Source organism: Cheilinus undulatus, linkage group 15, assembly GCF_018320785.1.
Source record: "Cheilinus undulatus linkage group 15, ASM1832078v1, whole genome shotgun sequence".
Classification (NCBI taxonomy): domain Eukaryota; kingdom Metazoa; phylum Chordata; class Actinopteri; order Labriformes; family Labridae; genus Cheilinus; species Cheilinus undulatus.
This window is the reverse complement of record NC_054879.1, coordinates 41,044,408-41,063,393: the sequence shown is the minus strand read 5'-3', so window position 1 is coordinate 41,063,393 and position 18,986 is coordinate 41,044,408. Positions and strand designations below refer to the sequence as shown.

Genomic DNA, 18,986 nt, shown 5'->3' with positions numbered 1-18,986 from the left:
TCCTCACAAACTGAGAGAGCATGCAAGAAGGAGACTAGTGAGAGAGGCCACCAGGATACCTATGACTACTCTGAAGGAGTTACAAGATTCAGCAGCTGAGATGGGAGAGACTCTGCATACAACAACTGTTGGCTAGCTTCTTCACCAGTCAAAACTTTGTGGTAGAGTGGCGAAGAGAAAGCCACTGTTGAAGAAAACTGATATTAAATCTTGACTTGAGTTTGCAGAAAGGCCAAGTGGAAGAAAGGTCTTTGGTCTGATGAGACCAAAACGGTCCTTTTTGGCCAGCAGATAAGACACCAAACACTTCACATCACCACAAACACACCATCCCCACTGCGAACTATGGTGGTGGCAGCATAGTGCTGTGGGGATGCTTCTTGGCAGACAGCCCAAGAAGACTTGTAAAGGTAGCAGGTAAAATGAATGTGGCAAAATATAGGAAACTCTTTGAGGACAATCTTAGTCTGCAAGAGAACTACAGCTTGGGAGAAGCATACAGCGAAAGCTACATAGAAATAGTTTAAAGACAACAAGGTGAATGTTCTGGAGTGGCCAAGACCATTTCAGACCTCAGTCCTATAGAGAACTTGGGGCTGGACTTGAAAGGGGCTGTTCACGCTTGATCCCTGTGCAACCTGACAGAGCTTGAGCAGTTTTGGGAATAAGAAAGAAGTAAAAATGCAGTGTCTAGATGTGCAAGCCTGATAGAGGCCTATCGACACAGACTCAGTGCTGTGATTGCAGTCAAAGGTGACTCTACTAAATACTGACTTGAAGGGGGTTAATATTTATGCAGTCCCTTGTTTTACATTACATGCTTTTCCTTAATTGCAATTACTTTTTGAATATCTGTTTTTACTGCGACATCAAAGAGGTTTTATTGTACTGTTTGCAATGTACAAATAATTCTTCCACCAAATATTTACTACAGCTGAAAAATGATACTAATTTTTTGATTTTTCTGTACAAATTATTGTATTTAATCAAATCTGAACTTAGTATTATGACAAAAAATCCAAAATATTTAGTTTAATTCCACCATAGCAGTTAAAGCTGAGGTAAAAGGAGCTCCACTCTCCTTCTCTTTTCATTCCTGCTGTTCATACCTCTGTGCTGATGAGCCATTGTTCTGTGTTTAGTAAAATCCCTGCCCAAGGGTCTATAGGAAGAGAGTCTTTCATGCTGAGGTGTTGTGTTCCCTGCTCCTTTAGAACTGACATCCTCATCCAGCAGACGATCCGGGACAAATTTCAAGACTGTACCGTCCTCACCATCGCTCACAGGCTCAACACTATCATTGACTGTGACAAAATACTGGTAAGAAAGAGCACGGTAAATTTCCATCAGACCTCTTATTCTTCTCTTTAAGTAGTTAATTAAAGTGTTTATTATTCATTGGGTATTGGGGATGTTTATGATTTAAACAGACAGAAAAGTACCTAAAATTGTTGATTGCATTGCTTTCATTCTGGGATACACTGTCCTTTCATAAACTTAAAAAAGGCCCTGGTTTGTTCTAAATTCTACTCACATGACTGTACATTCACCCAGGAGATTTACAGCACACAAACACCTCTTCCTTTCTTTTCAAGGAGCCTCCTGCACAATCTTAACAGACTTTTAATTCACTCGCCCTATTTTGCAACAGCTGGCCTGATTTCTCCTGCACAGCGTTCCCTCTTATTGAGCGAGTGCTTGTGCCACTTGATCTTTGGCCCCTTCCTGCAACTGCCTGCAGAGGTGCCAATTAGTGCCATTTGTGGCAGCATTTGTTAAGCGTCTACGGAGGGCAGGGCACGACCTGGTGGCTGCTCAGTCACTGAGGGGGCTGCTGGGAGAAGCCAAATATCACACAGCGGGGACTGTTTCACACCTACGCTCTTGTTAAACGCCCCCAGATTGTTGCGCACTCCAGGAGAACTAAATCGGGGCCCACCTGAATCAGTTTCAAATCGGAAGATGTGCAATATTTAGACGCTGTTTTTTTTTTCTAGGACTTTTCTTCATCTGTCGATTATGACAGCCTCCCTTTCACACTCAACACGCCCTCAAACTGGGCTTAAGCATTAACAAACTGCTCATTATGGCTGTAAGGGGATGGAGCTTGTTAAAATTTGTCTGCCATATAATTGCAGTCTTTTCCAAACTGCTTGAATTGGCACTATTCTTTGTGTGGTTTATATAGCATGTGATGACACAGAAATGATGGTAATTTTCTCAAGTGTTTTAAAGGTGTGATTGTTGGATTTGACTGAGGACCACCCCTGAGCCGCTGAAATGCCAGGATAAATATACGGATCATTCACTGATCTCCAGTCTGTCAGAGTCAGCGTGCTTGACTTTCACACTGCTAACAGGCTGCGCTTATTGTCCATGGAACGCTTGAGCAGAAAACAGGCACCTGTGTTTGCTGTTGCATGAGTCACATGAAATGGATGGTTCCTGTGTGCGCAGAACTACTGTTTCCCCCATTCTTCTTGCACAGTCTGCAGAGAAACAGCTGAAATGTCAGTTTTCCCTGAAGAAAAGTACAGGTGGTACAAAGATACAGATACTCACACACCCTGCATTGTGTCTGTGATTGCAGGTTCTGGCTGCTGGCAGGATCCAGGAGTATGACCGGCCCTATGTGCTGTTGCAGAACCAAGACGGGCTCTTTTACCAGATGGTCCAACAGACAGGCAGAGCAGAGGCCGCCTCGCTGCTGCACACAGCCAAACAGGTAACCACACCTACCTTTGTCCCAGGACAGGGGCTGTCACTAAATAGATCCCAGACTAATCCAGACTTCATTGCTCACCTCCTAAATAACACAGCTAAGAGAGAGAAGATGTCCATAACCCTGACAATGCAAAGACACTTGATTACCATTTTAATTCAAAATGCCTACTTGGAGCATTCGACACCATAACATTAATTTCAAGAGAGAGAAATTGTCGCTTTGTAGATTTAACATCCTCTGATTTTATCTAAAGAAACTCTGTATAATCTTTTTTTCTCATAATGTAATTTTCAGATCATTTTAGAGATGATTCTAGAAAAGCAGCTTTCTTTGCGTTATATCTATTTGGGAATATTGGGTTTAACTTCATCGTGATTTGGGATAAACTTTCTATGGGGATTACTGTAATAGAGAATGTCCATATTTTTTCCCTGTGAAATTCATTTGTGATGTATTCCCCCTTCAGACACAGAGCAGATAAGAGCCGGGTATTCATTGTTCAATTCCATTTTATGTGCATCTGTCTGGGACTACAGATACCATATTGCAACTTCAAACAGGTCTTTGTGAAATAAGAAAAAAAGTAGGCATCATTTCATTTTCTCTCTGTCCCTCGCACAAATTTATCAGCGGAACTGTATCTCCTCAGCCAGAGGAGTGAAATGAGTAAAATACTGATTTCAAAGACTCAGCACACTGTGGTATTATTTGGTATCGTCTTACCCCGCACACTGGAGGATTGGTAGTGACATTGTTCAAGCCCTTGCGTTTTCTCCCCCCCTTTCTTTATTGTAGGGTGCTCTCCTTAGATCAGATTACTCCGGCATCCATAACTGTCTAGCACCACTTATTAAATACTGAGATGGTCCACATGTTGTGTGTCAAGTTTCTATAGTTGTCAGTCAAGGTTTAAATACATTCAATAATCTGATATCAACCTCTAGCTGCTTTGTACGCCTTCACAGAGAATCTCAGAATAGACGGTAAATCTCACACCGAGGCTGACCTGCTTTCACCTGATTTCCTCTAACGTCCTCCTATTGAAATCGTTCTGTCACAGCCTCTTTGTGTTAGAAAAAAAACCATGTTTTTTGTCTACACTCTTGCTAAAATAAAACCAATAATTTCTCTGATTATCTCTGATAACGTCCCTTGAATTTCACAGCTGTTTATGCGGCTAAATAAGTCGCTTTGCTATGCTTTAACAAGCGACAAATCCCTTCCGCCAACTGCGTCTGTCATAAATCAAACCTTAACAGATCATAGCTTAGATCAGCTAAGACTGTGTGCTTAAGTTGTGTGACACTGCTTCCCTGATACACTTTCAGGTGTACATGAACAGAAAGCAGCTGACAGACGTGCGCCATCCCAAGGACATCTGTGCCATCTTCGAGACGTCACTTTGACACTTTGGAGAGCGGATCCAGCCATCACTGACCAGTCCTTTTACCAGATTTCTCTTCTATGATCCAAAATATCCCAGCAGGCTGAGTGTTTGTTGTGCTTAATTTGATCGGTACAGTCCTTGAGTGTGCAACAGGAGTATCTGAGGCAGGATGTGCCTTTATTGACAGCATATTACTGCATGACTGTTTATTGATCATACCTTTCTATGTTTATGTATGAGTGCTCCAGCCTCTTGGGTAGCTTCAACCCTGCTCTGGTGCTCAAATGAGTGCACATATTGGACATGTTAATCCTGCTGCAATAAATTACTGTTGGCTTTAATAACGCTTTTATAGCCAGAATTGTTCCAAAGCAGGATTGGTGGCATCTTTTTATTATTTAGAAATGCTAAAAAAGACCGGAACCTAAGAAGAGACAGCAATCTTTTTCAGTAATGATTGTGCCTTAATCAGAGTATTGATTTCTCTTTCTAATTGCACTGTTTTAACTGAGTAGGCTTGCAGCACTTTGACGATAATGGTTTTGTGTCTACCTCAGCTCCTGTCAGCAGGGGATAGTTAAATTTGAATGTAGCATGGCAATGAGAATGAGAAACAACAAGGAAGTGGGGCAGAAGTTTTAAGTTTGTTGCCTTAAATTTTTTTTAGTGTACTGTGAACTTTCTCTGTTTACTTTTTGACGGTATGATTGTGCTTTATTTAGAAGGGGTGTACTGTAGATGTTGCACTTTAGCATCAGTCTTAGAGACTAAAATTCTTCCCTTAGGGCCAGCTCAGACGACACTAATTCAGCCAGATTTTGGCCGGACTGCAAGTTCGCAGCTTATCATCACAACTAAGACTCGACAAGACTAGCATCCCAGAATTTTTCTTGCATCGTCGTCTACTTTAACACCCTGACCTGACATCAATGACATGAATCCTGATGTCTACCAATTAGCAAAAATCTACTAGCATTGCATCGAGCACTTCTATGAATCACTCTCTTTGACTGATGACCCGTGAACTTGCACACAGTTGCAGAGACATTTGGGACATCAGCGTACAGTGAGCCATTAGGATTCCACTTGTTGAATGGCCCGGCCGTTTGCCAAGATGGGCCAGAGTTCTCGTTGCATACTCTGACCTGGTGCCACTGCGAATGACCAAAACAACTGTGTAGTCTGAGCTGCAAATAGATTGAGTGCAGCTGTTTATAGCACTGATCTCCATTCTAATATTCAGCCCAAATGTGGTTGAGTTTTTAATTCTTTTCAGTGCTTTAGATCAAATTCAGTCTTTTTTTCAGTTTCCAACCTGTTGCACTCTTGCTACAGAACTCTGCAATTGTGGCACCACAAACAACATCCCACAGCAGGCCAGGCTGTCACTCCTCCCCTTGTGGTGGCAAAGAAGCTAAAAGAAGTGTCTGGCCATCACTGTGAATACAGAAATGGTGTGGCAGAGACGTGATGTAAGCAAGCAGCGAGAAGAGGCTGGTGCAATTATGGCGGAAGAGATTAGTGTGGATGGTGCTATAGCGTCAGTTTTATCACAACTTGACGATATTTCTTCATTAAAAAAACAACAGCATTGAGTTGTTTTCTTTTCAAAAACAACAAAGTCAACAGTCACCATGGTTCACGTTATGCAGCTCTCTATGGAGTTTACTCCTCGGTAGTGGCGCACCTCGGTAATGGCTATGTCACGTGTTTTGTTGCTCTGATTGGCCCGTAAAGATGTGACAGACACAATATTCAACTAATCACCCTCCAAATTTTATTTTATTTTTTTCAAAGGCTCTGCCTTTTCCCAAACACGTGTCAGGTTAGGAGCCTCAGTAGTGTGTGGAAGAACCATACACACCAACAACAGCCTGACACTTCCTCCTCATGCAAGTCACCAGCCTGGTCACACACTGCTGTGGTATGGCATCCCATTCTTTAAGCAGAATTTGTTTTAAGACAGCCATATCGTCCTGCAAACCTTGATTTAAAATCTGTAGAAGACAACCTATGGTTCCTGAGACCTGACTGGGTGGGGAAAAAGGCTTCTTTGGGTGTCATCTTCATGGGATGCCCACTTTCTAGCCTTCTCTAACATTATTTGGAACTTGGCCTTCAGTTTGGAGATGGTACAAGGACTCACTCTGAATAATGCTGCAGTTGCCCTATCACATGGGTCCTATCCATATCAGTCAAATGTGGCATGTCTATTCTTGGAGCAGACACCTACTGACCACTTTAGCAGAGCCCATGCTCACAGGTGCTGACAATAAGGCACTTGATTGTGAGCACCTAGGTTTACCAGCAGCTCAAAACAGGAGTCAGTAGCAACATTGTTTGGCACTGGCAAATTTTTCATGAGTGCAACCCACATTCTCAGCTCTGCTGCTCATCCCACAAATGCATGATCCCTACAAATGTGTCGCCATCTAAAAAAGAAATAAACAGACTTTCCAATGGTATAAGAATAATTGCTAAGACGCATTATTACAACAAAAAAGAAATTTCCTGACTTTATGTGCTAAGTGTAAACAGAAAAGCTGTAAAGGAAACCTTATTTTTTAAAGCCTAGTCACTTTTCATGTCCTCACCTACACTGGATTGGTTTTACCAGCTTGAATACACTAAAGGTGAGCTTAACCAAAATAGCTCTATCATCCTGATATTTTTCATGATGTGGCCCTAAGTGGAAAAGTTTTGACACCCATGCTTACAGTGTTGCAAATTTTACCTTTAAAAGAGTAGACAGAGCAGATTTAATTATTTATAGATGTGTATTTGTGTCATATATATTAGTCTATGGCAGTGATCATCAACTCGAGATCCAGGGGCCATATCAGGTCCCCTATGGCTTCCCATCTAGCCCTTGGAGGACAACTTAATTCAGAAAATTTGAGAAGGAAAAAATATGGCATTGCTATTGTTTAACTTGTTTTTTCTTAGATTTTAAATAAAACCTTTAACTTAGCGACTTTTCAAACAAGAAGCAAATAATTGTTGTATTTTTGTAATTTTGCATGGTAAAAAAATACTTCCTGTTTTGATTAAAGTGCATTTTTAAGGCTCTTTGGGAGTGCAATTTTCCTTTCTTAGAATGTACACAAAAGATCTGTTTCCTGCATGTGTATTTGACCAATCACGACAGCTTATAAGCATCAAACCATAGACTGTAGAAAGAATTGGACAAACCCTGTGTGACATCAGCCATCTGCTTACAATAGACAGACTCAAACTGCTTTTGAAGCCAATCTGCGGCGGCTTCCATATTGAAATCGCGGTCTCAACCGAACTTTGGATCAACCTAACGGGCCGTCCACTAAGCTGGACTTCATGTCAGCTACCTAGCTAACATTCTGTTTGACAGAAACGTAGCTCCTGCCTGTCAAGCTATCTGTCAATCAAATGAGACGCGTCAATCAGTCTGCATTGATGTTTTTCCTGAATATAATCTGAACCATTGTGGTACAAAAAAATTCACCCCCCGTACAGTGAGAGCACATGAAGACATTAGCTAATGAGACACGTTTGGTTTTTTGAACCAGGCTGTAAACCAGTTTAATTCTATTGTATAAACCGGCTTTTTAACAGGTGTTCAGACGGGACTTCTGGTGTTCCTGCAGCCAGCCTCATTTGGACACTCGCCAATTTGCAATTTTTTGCACTTCTGCATTGGTTTCATTTTTTAGGACCGGAGGTTGCCGCTTGCATCAAATTCAGTCATAGACAACAAGAGGGCTCCAAAAATATGTAGCAAAAATATCTCAATTGCCCTCTTGTGGCTGGCTTTGGTATAGGTGATAAGTATATAGTCCCATTGTTAAAAGCTTAAAGTTCCATTCATTTTTTAAGAAATAATATTTTTACAAGAACATGTTAATCTGACCAAAATATTGATTTTAGTTTAGTTTTTTCAATGTCTGGCCCCCATGTTGTCTGTCCAGAAAAAGCTGGCCCTTGTGTAAATGAAGTTGATGACCCCTGGTCTATAGGCTTGTAATCATAATCATGCCATAGAAAATAATTTTCTAAATTTTGCACTTTGTAAACTGTTTTCTTGTAGTGAAAACACTTACAATAAAATCAGTAAACTAGAATGTGTCAAATGTTTCACTCCTGTCTTCATTTTGTTTTGCTGTGCCTCTCATTACTGACTCACTAACCATTTCCTCTTGCTGTTGCTCACCCTGTGTTCACCGTCTGAACGGTGTTTGCTTCAGGTCAGCGGTTACAACCACTCCATGCTACAAATTGGTACGTGGTTAAAGAAAACAACCGGTGACTATTATGTTGAGTCAAGTGATTTTTTATATTCAGTTTCATGCTGCTTAAATTAATGCAGCGCTTGACTCTATTATTCTTGCGTGTTGAAAGTGCAATATAGTGATTAAGTCCCAATTAAAATGTGATTTTGTCATCAGCAGCTCAATTAGAAAGGAGCTGTTTAATTTGCCTTCATACAGACAAGAGTAGATTACACATTCATAGATGGCTGTCAGTAAAAACACTTAGCTCACTATGAAAGGCCGTATTTAACCAGGGCCAGATCTGGGTCGTGAACTGCGGGACAGCAGTTCCTTTTAAAGCTGAGTGATTTACACAATTCATTAAAGCTGGTGAATCTGCAGCCAGCGTCATATTAAATGGTTACTTACTCTCAAATAGCCCCCAGGGAGTCGAATTGTTGGCTCACGAATAGATTAAAGTTTACATTGAAAAGAGAAATTGAATTCAGAGGTAATCAATAGCATAATGGGCCAGTGAGAGGAGCCTGCTGCCTGAAATGAAATTACCATATTTTTAATCTTAATTTTCCACTCTGTTTATCTGACAGTGTGGATGTGCAATCCAAACAGATAATGAGAGAGTGGGATATTGACAGCGGGGTCCTCTGGAGTGCTTGTTTCAGTGATTAAACGCTGTGATCTGTGATTACTTTGTGTCGGGTGTCAGGCTGGCGGGCCAGGGGGCCCGTAGAAACAGGGGAGGGGGGCTCATAGCAGCTGGAGCATCATGGGTCTCCGAGGTGCTAATGCACCTGACGCAGCATTGACAGCATCCCAAACCCTATCAGGGACTGCACCACACGGCAGCTGCCACAATAGCAATACTCATGGCACTATCTACATCAGAGTCAGCATATATCCTCTCTGCTCTCCCTTCGATAACAGCCAGCGCAAGAATGGTGACAACAAAGTTTGCACAATAAGTATTATTAAGCGGATACCTTCCTACGTGGCCAGATAATGGCACCATTTTAAGACATATCTGAATAGGTGTGCAAATAGAAACGCTGTCAACATAGTGCTGATATAGCTTTAATAAATAAATGTGTGAGAAACCTGGCTGTCCACACAATGAAGTTTAATCCCAAAGAAATAAAACACAAAATAAGAGTCAGCACAATGTGGAGGCAGAGAATGAAATGATGAATTCACACTGTAGCGCCCGCACTTTCAGAGGGAAGTGATGGTGCTGATTTGAGGATGTGATACATGTGGTATTCAGATGTTTTATTGTCACTTTAGAGAAGAAATAATGTAACAAGTATCCATAACAAGTGAAAGAGGTGTAGATTGTTTAAGGTGGTTTTGTTACAGGCTGATAAATAAGTAGTCTGAAGGCCGTTTTGGGTGGGGGAGACAATGTTTTTCCGCAAACTTTCTGTTGTGCCAGCATTTTCTTTTGTGACGGATACCGCTGTTTGACAAATGGAAACAAATTGCACGGTGCAGGCGCCTGAATGGCAGGGAGTTGGGGAGTGTCAAACTCGGCGCTGAAAGACGATGAAGCGAGAGCCTCAGGTTTTTGTGGGCGACTCAGACCTGACTGATCCCGCCATAAAGTACTTGTTGAAGAGAAGGAGAAAAGGGAGAACGGGATTTCGACAGGCTGCAGTGAAATTAGGAGAATTGACTATGGCGGCTTTGTTCCTGGCTGCTGACATGGGGTGGGGTGGAAGGAGGAAGGGGGGTTGGAGCGATTCCCCTGAGACTCTGCGCTTTTCTAAAGTGACTACAAACTGAATATCTGACAAGTTCCCAAGGCCTGACATGACTCCGTGTGGAGCTCAGAAAAACAAACAACAAATGGCACTTTTTTTTTAAAAGATACCTGCGCTGACACTGGATGTAGTGTGTTAGAAAATGGCTTTTTATCTTGTTAAAAATAGGTCCTCAATTCTGAATATATTGATGCTATATTTTCTAGATTGTCGCAACAACCTAGTTAGAACTACTTTTTTCTGTGACACTTTGCAAAACTTGCAAATTCCCAACTTATTAAAGTCACAACACAACAGATGCATTAACTGTGAGAAGTTTTAGCAACTTCCCAGCATGCACATGTGAGGTTTAATAAGCCACACTGCATCACGGTGCCTCAGCAGTTTAGTGACCACCTCCGACTGGACTTAGACAGGCCCACTAATCCTGCTACAAACAATAATTACAGGTCACATGTGTAATGGATGATTACGTTTCGTAAACTCTGCAGGCTGTGGTTTGTTGAGTGTATTTAACAACCGCAGGATAATTTCACTTAAATCAAACAAGCCCTAAAAACATGCATTAAAATTCAAAGAGTTGGATCTTTAAATTATAAAGACATGATTTATTGCCTGCCCCGGCTGCTTTGAACTAACCAGGCTAATATGTTCCTGTTAAAGGCCACCAAACAGGATCCCTCTCTGCATACTTTAGCCTTAAATCCCGGGCATGCTCTATCACCTTCCAAAAGTGCCGTTTGATTCCTCAGCTGCGAGAGAAAGAAGAAAAGTGCAGGACGAGACAATAGCAGGGAGCTTATCTCATCAGTAAATAAGGCTTATTGCTTAAAGCTACAAAAGGCCGTGCTTATTGGTGATGTCATCCCTTTGTGGAAGATTGATGAAGCTTGAGGCAGGGGGCATAATGTGAGAGTGAATGTGCGGGGAAGAGGAGGAGGCGGTCTAGTTCACCAAACTCCAGAATTTCAAACTTCCCCTGCAGAGTTTGATATAATTTAAAATGTATGACATATATTTTAAATGCGGCTGCACTAAAATTGCACTCTTTGGTGGTAAACTAACCCCAATGCACTTCAAAGTTCCATCTGGCCAGGGGGGCTTTTATCCTCGGCCATGAGAGCGGTTGATGTTCTGTGCATGTAAACGTGCAGCTTTTGGGTAAAGGTGGGGACAGCTTGTGTCCCCCCATTATTGTCTGCCTGCATTTACGTGGGTCCAAGGGCCCACTGTGTCTTTTCGGGTTACTTTCTCATCATTTCTCCTAATGTAGAGACCCACAGGGTTGGTGGCAAGCGCACAATGCGGCTGTTGTATGGTTACTGTCAGCTCTCTCAAATAAGGCTTCCTGTTCATTAGACTTCTTTTCACCTCGGCACAATGCGCCGGCTTTGCCGCAATAGTGAGTCGACGCCCATCTCTTCAATGCCATGTGAATAGTTCTAAATAGTGTTTATGCAAGCCATTGTTGTCTATTGTGTGTCCAGTCTTAATGCACAGTGATTTGGCTGCTTTTGTAGCCTGGGATACATTATCTTGCCTATGTGGCTTCAGATGCATGCCTGGCCTTTGAGCCAGTAAACAGTCTAAAAGTTAACTCCCTGTGGACAATGCTGGAGATGCCTGATAAAGTGGGACAGAGTATACTAACTGGTCCATTTCATCTCCTGCTGTAATTATCAAACAGCCTCTTCCTCTTTTTCTACATCTGTTTTAAACTTCCATCTTTTCAGACTATTCAAGTCACACCTCAATGATTTAATTTTCAGGACTTTGACATTTTCTTCATGTGTCATTTCCCAAGAAAATAAAATATGAAAGAAAGTCTGGATAAGGGATTTAACCTCAACCTCAAAGCTGATTTTAAATCATAATCTGCAGCTATCATTCCTTTTTTCTCACACATACATGGTAAAGTTGATTTGTTGCTTTGAAAGATTAGGCTGACACTATCAGTTGCACATCTGGTGAAGAATTCCTTTTCAGTGGCGGGGATGTATTTAAAGCCTGTGTCTTTATTCTTCAGACTGTCAGAGTGAAAATGAACGGGGGTAATACAGACGGACAGCCGGGTGGATAATCTGACACACGTCACAGTCAAATAATACAAACTTTTAAATCTTAAAGATAACGTCAAAATGACGTGGCTGTAAAGGAAGTTTTATGTCTTCTGACTCCTGTCATTTCTCTGTTTGCATCACAGCTAGGGCTGTCTGCTGATTAAAACATCTAAATAAATGCAGGCTTTGTAATTAATTATGTAACCATAATGCACAGACAGGTAGACTTACTTCAACAAGCTTTGTAAATTGGAAATATCGAGCTGGTACATTTTCATAGTGTTATTTTTCACCTTTTTAAATATTTTTTACAAATCTACTTTAATCTGACGCCCCTCCCCCATGCACATACACAAAGTAACTCCCTATTCCAGGGTCATTCTGGTAGCTATTTTCAATTCCCTTAGCCTTCCAATTAAATTGCTCTTCAGTTTCAGTTACATTTTGTTCATTTTTACTCTTTATGATTTTATTCTAATCTAAATCAACAAAAACTCAAAGAAGTTTGAGTCCAGTTTTAGTCAATAAAAGTCCTGAAATTTTAGTCTTTAGTCAGATCATTTTACTTTTTGAAACCTATTTAAAGTAGATAAAGTAACTGTGGGCCAATAAATGTACAAATATATAGAAAAACATCAACACAAATGTTATTTAGCCATCACAGTCAACTCCTTCACAGACCAGAACAGGCTACTCTGAGACAAAATGGCTAACAGTGACATGAATCACTATGAAGAGATTTGTCTAATGTTGTAATCGGTCAGGATACCAAAGTATAATTTATTTTGAAAGGGCATTCAAGAAAACGGGTCAGTGTATTTTCTGGCAGATCCATTGTCTGGTTGAACCCAGACTCAAAAAAACGGAGAAACTCTTGTTGTTCTGTTTTGTTGTTTTTGACCAACAATGGAAAAACGAAAAAACAAGCCATTTTTCCTTTCTTCTGTTTTGACCACAAATAGGAAAAAAGGGAAAAACGAGTTGTTTTTCCCTTTTCTCATTTTGGTCGCAGAAACAGAAAAACAAATAACATTTTTAAAAAAGGGTCCGATTTGTGTTTTTTCAATTCTGTTTTTGTTTTCTTTATTTAATGAAATACTTGAGGAAAGTGAAATCATATGACCCACTGGGAAAGGTGAGCTTTTCAAAATAAAAGCCTCCATGTCAAAACAAAAACAAACTTCTTTTTTCCTTTTTTTCCCCATTTTTTCGTTAAAAACAAAAAACGGAATACAAGAGTTTTTCCTGTTTTTTGCATCTGGTTTCAACCAGGAAAAGGATATGCCAGAAAACACACTGACCCATTTTCTTGATTTCTGTACAGTCAAACGCCCTTTTCAAAATAAATTAAACTTTGGTACCCTGTTATCACATGAGACACGAGTAAAACCATTCATGGGAGTTTATAACATCTGAAGTCAATGTAAAGATGCAAGTTAACATGCGTTCACCTCAAGCAGAGCGAATGTTGAAATCTGCGGCTTGAAAGACTTGAAAATCTAAACACAAGCGAACCAACTGCACCCAGATTGCCAATCAGCATGGAGGGATCCTGGGGGGGGGGGGGGGGTATGCATCTTTCACAACTTTAATCTTGAACATTAATGCTCCTCAAGGTAGGTCAACCTAAATGGAAATAACTGAAACGTACACACTGAACCAAGAATTCCTTTTCCATCATGTTAAGTGTATCATCCATTTCTCTAACTCTAACTTCAGTCATGGTGCGAAAGTCTCTAATGTCCAAAAGCATTCTGGGAAAACTCTGCAGATCAGGGGATGATTGTCAAATAATTTGAGTATAATTACAAAAAATACTTTGGGTGATTGAGTACTGCTCACTAAAACCCGACAAATTTGTTCTATTACCTCAGAAAAATAGAGCTGAAATACATGTTTTAGATTTTTATTAGGCCTGTAAACATTAACACATTCACGCTTGTGATTAATCTGGAAAGCTTAATGCATTTAAAAAATAATAACACACTTTAATCATATGACTAAGTTTCACCACAATTTCCTCCCATTTTCCTCCTGTGCAGATGTTAACAACCCTGGCGTGAAAAAGTGAAAGGTGTGGCAAATCCAGCCAGCAATGATGAGTGAGGGGAAAGACCCAGGTCTGCTTCACCGCAAATTTCAATTTTAAAAAGCTGCCTAATGGAAGTTTGGATTAAACAAAAGTTGTGTGTACATAATGCTGTGATGAACTGTCTTTCCACCAAAGCACGAGTCTTAAGTACCACCTTCTGGCAAAGCACATCATTGCCTGGACTCGTAAACAAAAAGACAACATTCAGGTTAAATACTACAGTTGCTGAATGGGTTGCCAAAGACTGCAGACCCATCAACGTTGTTGAAGATCGCCTCGGGTGACCCACCCTATAGAACACCTTTGAGGAGAACTGTTGTCACAAGAATTCATGAACTGTATGGAAATAAAAAGGCAACGAAGGTGCAAAGGTAACTACCCTGGGGTAAGAGCACACCTAATCGATGATAGTTGACGGCTGCACTTATTTGGGCTAGATGTATAATGATTTAGTTGGTCCTCATGGATGGGTTTGTCTAACTGAGTCAATAACTTCACTCATGGTGCAAAAATGTCTAATGCCTAAAGGCAATCTGGGAAAAATCTGCAGATTAGGCCAACACCCAGGCAACCCTGGTGGGCTTTACCTTAGCTAAACGTTAAAGGAACAACCTGCAATTTCAAGTTGAAACTGCCCACAAAAGTACACTACCACTACTAAAGCACATGCAAAATATTGCATTACTTCAACAAACAGTCAAAGACACTTTCTAAAGTGACAGTCAACACTACACTACTAAGTCAAATTTGACTTTTTCCCCTGTTGGGTACAGTACGTGTGGAGGAGGATGCTAACAATGATGTAGGAATCTAGAAATGAACCAGAGGACCATTGTTCTTGACGACATTGTACACTTTTACAAACTTTTGAAAATGGCAACAAGAGTAGACTTTAGATGACTGAACAAAAACAGAACTGATCAGCCCTTAAACAATTGAGGGCTTGAACCACACTGCAACCCTTGTGGCTACAAAGTTAGCTAATGGAGAAGTGCAAAAACTAAAAGCCTTTGTAATATGTGATTTTATCATATTAACAAAATTGCTGTATGTAACTGTTACAAGAGACATATGACAGTGAGATTAAGCTGCATTAAATATTTTAGTGTTATTTCGTCTGATTAATGAATGACAACATGTTATTGGCGTTGTTTTCTGTTTGTCTGGTTTAATATTCCACAGTTTTCCCTCTTTGTTTCCTTGAAGCTTTTCGACGTTGCTGCCAGAGCATGTGAAAAAGTTAATATTTTACCACAAATAAGGCTTAATTCAAAATATAAGCTTCTCCCTCTTCGTCCAGGGAGAAAAAAAATTTGGCACAACCTTAAATGTTTTTCCAAAAGCCAACAAAATATCCCTGAAAAATGAGCTAGAGCAGGAACGAGCAGCACATTATAGCCTTCATCTGTTTGTGGCATTGTTCTAGGGAGCAAACATCACCTCCAGAGAGTAACTGATAGGCCCTGACCATTCACGTCTCTGATAGATGCACAAAAGCACAAGATATCTGCAGCACAGATTACATTATACCCATTTCTAAAGCATTCACAGTCAAGTATGCAGAAGGGGGGGGGGTGCTTTTAATGCCAGCCAGTGATTACAGGTGAGTGATGTAACTGATAGTTGGGTCATTATCGTCAGGAGATTTGGTGTGTTTGACCCCCTGAAGCATTCTGAGGGAATTTAAAACAACCTTTTAGGAGTCGGAGGAGAGGAATGTTATGATTGCTCTGGGTGACACTGATACAACGCTGTCGCTGGAGTCTCATCCTCTGTCACTTAACAGCAGGCGCTTCATTAACCCACAGAGACGCTGCTTTGTCTTTGACTGCTGCATCCCTTTACTCTCACGGTGCTGCTTGTACGTTTGACCTCCATTAGCCCGTCAGGTGTGTTTCACATTTTATTTAATGAACTGTAGTCATGAGGTAATTCACTTCCTGTAACTATACTCCTTGAAGGAAGTATTTTTTCACACCAGAGTGCTGATTTTGACTTGCTTTGCTCCTGGGCTGATATTTTCATTAAAGGCCCTCTTATCAAATAATGAAATAAAGAATCTGCTTCTTGCCCAATGCTATTACCTCCCACAAATCAAAAGGTTCCAAGTGTAATGTCTCGCCTCCCATGCCGGTTAATTAGTTAGTGTCGTGCTACATACTAATGCTACTTTCATGAGAATAATCCGAGACAATAAACCTGTCTCTTTTGTGTCCCTCTGCAAGCCCTCTTAATTAATATCAGCAAATACAAACCAAAGTTAATTGAAATTTGAACATCCCGTCTTTGCAGTTTACAATAACACAATGTGTGTTTTTTGTTGTTGCTGTTGTTGGATTACTACAATAGCTGGTATCATATCTCTATTTAGTATTATCGATCTCTTCTGCCGAGCTGCAGCAGAAATATAAAAAGAAAGAAATGTCTTAACCATGAGTAAACACAGAAGGCAATGTATGCAACCCCTAACATTGATTCAGAGCCAGACATTAATATTCACACTCCTCCGGATAATCATAGCAAAGGTGTGCATAATTTGTTTTCATTGATTTAGTGACATTGCTGCGACTTCTCTCGCCGTGGTTATTAATATAGTTTGCATTGATATTATTTCTGCATTAACAACAATTTCACCAAGTGAGAAAGATTGCAGCCTGGATGCAAAAGAGCAGCAGCTTTAATCAGAGCTCCCTCTTTTGATGCAAAATCTTTACAACTTTAATCAATCTTTACGGACGAGCTTTTCAAACTTTGAATAGCACTGTTTTTAAAGAGGCTGTGCCCTCCTGTCAGATATCTGATATGGTTTGCAAATTACATATCCTTCGAGGAATATGAATTAGTCTGAGTGTTCCTCTCCCTTCATGGCGTGCATGGTTCAGATTTCACTTACATGAATCCTCAGCCACCAGATAATGTAATCAGGCCAACAATTCCCAAACTAGCGTGGGATTGTAGTAAACAGAGCCCACAACAAAGCCTAATCTGGCACGCTACTACTCCAGCAGGATTTTTTTTTCTCCTTATCACACATCTTTTGTCATATTGGCCCGTGCACAGAAATAGCTAAACAAAATAAATAAATAGATAAACAGTGGGTTGCCTTTATAGCCTTTATACAGTAATATTTTCCCCAGCCAAGAACATTTCTCAAGTTAACAGCATTTATGTTCCGGTAGCGTTGGTCACAGTCTGTCACACATTATTTGCATCTGCATGTCCGATTAACAAATATGACATATTCCTAAGATCAGGCTCCTAGCACTCTAACCACCCACCATGGCAATTAGCTGTCTACTAAGCTAACAAGCGGAACACACATGCCTGACGCAAGCCAGTAGAATATCAAGCTAGTCTCAAGCTGGATGTATCCCCGTTTTACCCTGTAGTGCCACTGTGAGCACACGACGCACATGCACAGGCTCATTTCAAATGTTGATTGAGCCGCCGCTCCGGACTGGGGATGTTTACTCCCACCTGTATCGATACGGAGGGGGTTACGCTGGAGTGTGACTGCCTTTTGAAATCCAATGGAGACAGAAAGACCTGTCGACCGTGTGACGAACTACTGAGACTTTGTGGCTCGCACACGAACTCAAAAGGCTTTTCTTGGCTTTTCTTAAGGAGTGAATCTGCTGAAATAATCAGAGTCTGATAGCCTCTGTGTGCTTCCATTTAAAAAACACCTGACCACCCTTCTTTAGCAAATATATGTCTGGAAAAAATAGCTAAAGAATGCTTGAATGTGTGGACTGGCATAAGACATTCAGTCATTCTTATTGTGAGCCAGGTCAGGGGACAGCTGTATTTATAAGAGGCCACTTCTGAGAGAACACTCTTTACATCACCAGAGAGAATAAACAAGCGAAAACCTCTATATGTGTTTGTTCCAGGATAGGGTCATAGCCATTGACATAGCTGGAAATAAAGATCTGCTGATGTAACTTCTTCTTTGCTTTGAGTTCATGGAGTTTATCCGTCGTGGCATCTGATGGAGGAAGCGTTTTGTGGTAAATTCAAACATTTTTTTCAACATGATTGCCACCAAACTAAACAATCTGTTCGACTTATTTCTCAAAAAAGCATTGACCGACGGGGCATAGCCAATATGGAGGTTAATCCATTCTAGTGTCTATACTATGGGATGCTTATGGAAGCATATTTGCTTAGGGCAGCCATGCAAATTATTACTTACTGCCCCTGTAAGCTGATAACACAAATTAGATACCCATTAAAGTTGAACAATGTATATAGAATGAGAAAAGATTGCAAGTGATACCTGAAGGGATGCTTAAGAAGTATGGCGCTGAAATGTGCCGCGTGCTTGCAAACTTCAAAAGTGGAGAGATGTTTATCCCCGGGATTGGAAGATGCATAATAGTAATCTCATATGCACAGAGGCAGCTGCCAGGTGGAGGATAGCACACTGCATGTTTATGAATAGAAATCATTACAGGCACTGGGGGAGCATGCGGGCATGGACCAGTGACACAGAACTTTTTTATCATCTACCCAGCGTGCGCTACAGCTCTTAAAAGTTCATGTGCTGAAATTTCAGTTTCGTCTGGGTCATTTTTGTGTGTTTTTTAATAGTGTTTTGTGCTTGATGAATAGATGAAGTGTTAAGAAACGGTTTGACTTTAAAGCTCCAGTGAGGAGTTTTTGGTTGGTCATGAACTGGACTGAAATTGACACTGATGCCTCTTAATGAGCCCTGA

At 40.8% G+C, this 18,986-nt stretch overlaps 1 protein-coding gene across 1 annotated transcript in view; it reads left to right on the top strand.

Annotated features, from left to right (window-relative positions):
- LOC121523072 (ATP-binding cassette sub-family C member 4-like) overlaps nt 1-5,651 on the top strand; it is a 65,597-nt gene extending 59,946 nt beyond the window's left edge. The window contains exons 29-31 of the mRNA XM_041807816.1: nt 1,215-1,320; nt 2,591-2,725; nt 4,054-5,651. Of these exons, the coding sequence (XP_041663750.1) occupies nt 1,215-1,320; nt 2,591-2,725; nt 4,054-4,131 (319 nt within the window). The 3' untranslated portion in view covers nt 4,132-5,651. The remainder of the gene's footprint in view (nt 1-1,214; nt 1,321-2,590; nt 2,726-4,053) is intronic.
- Nucleotides 5,652-18,986: the final 13,335 nt, after the last annotated feature.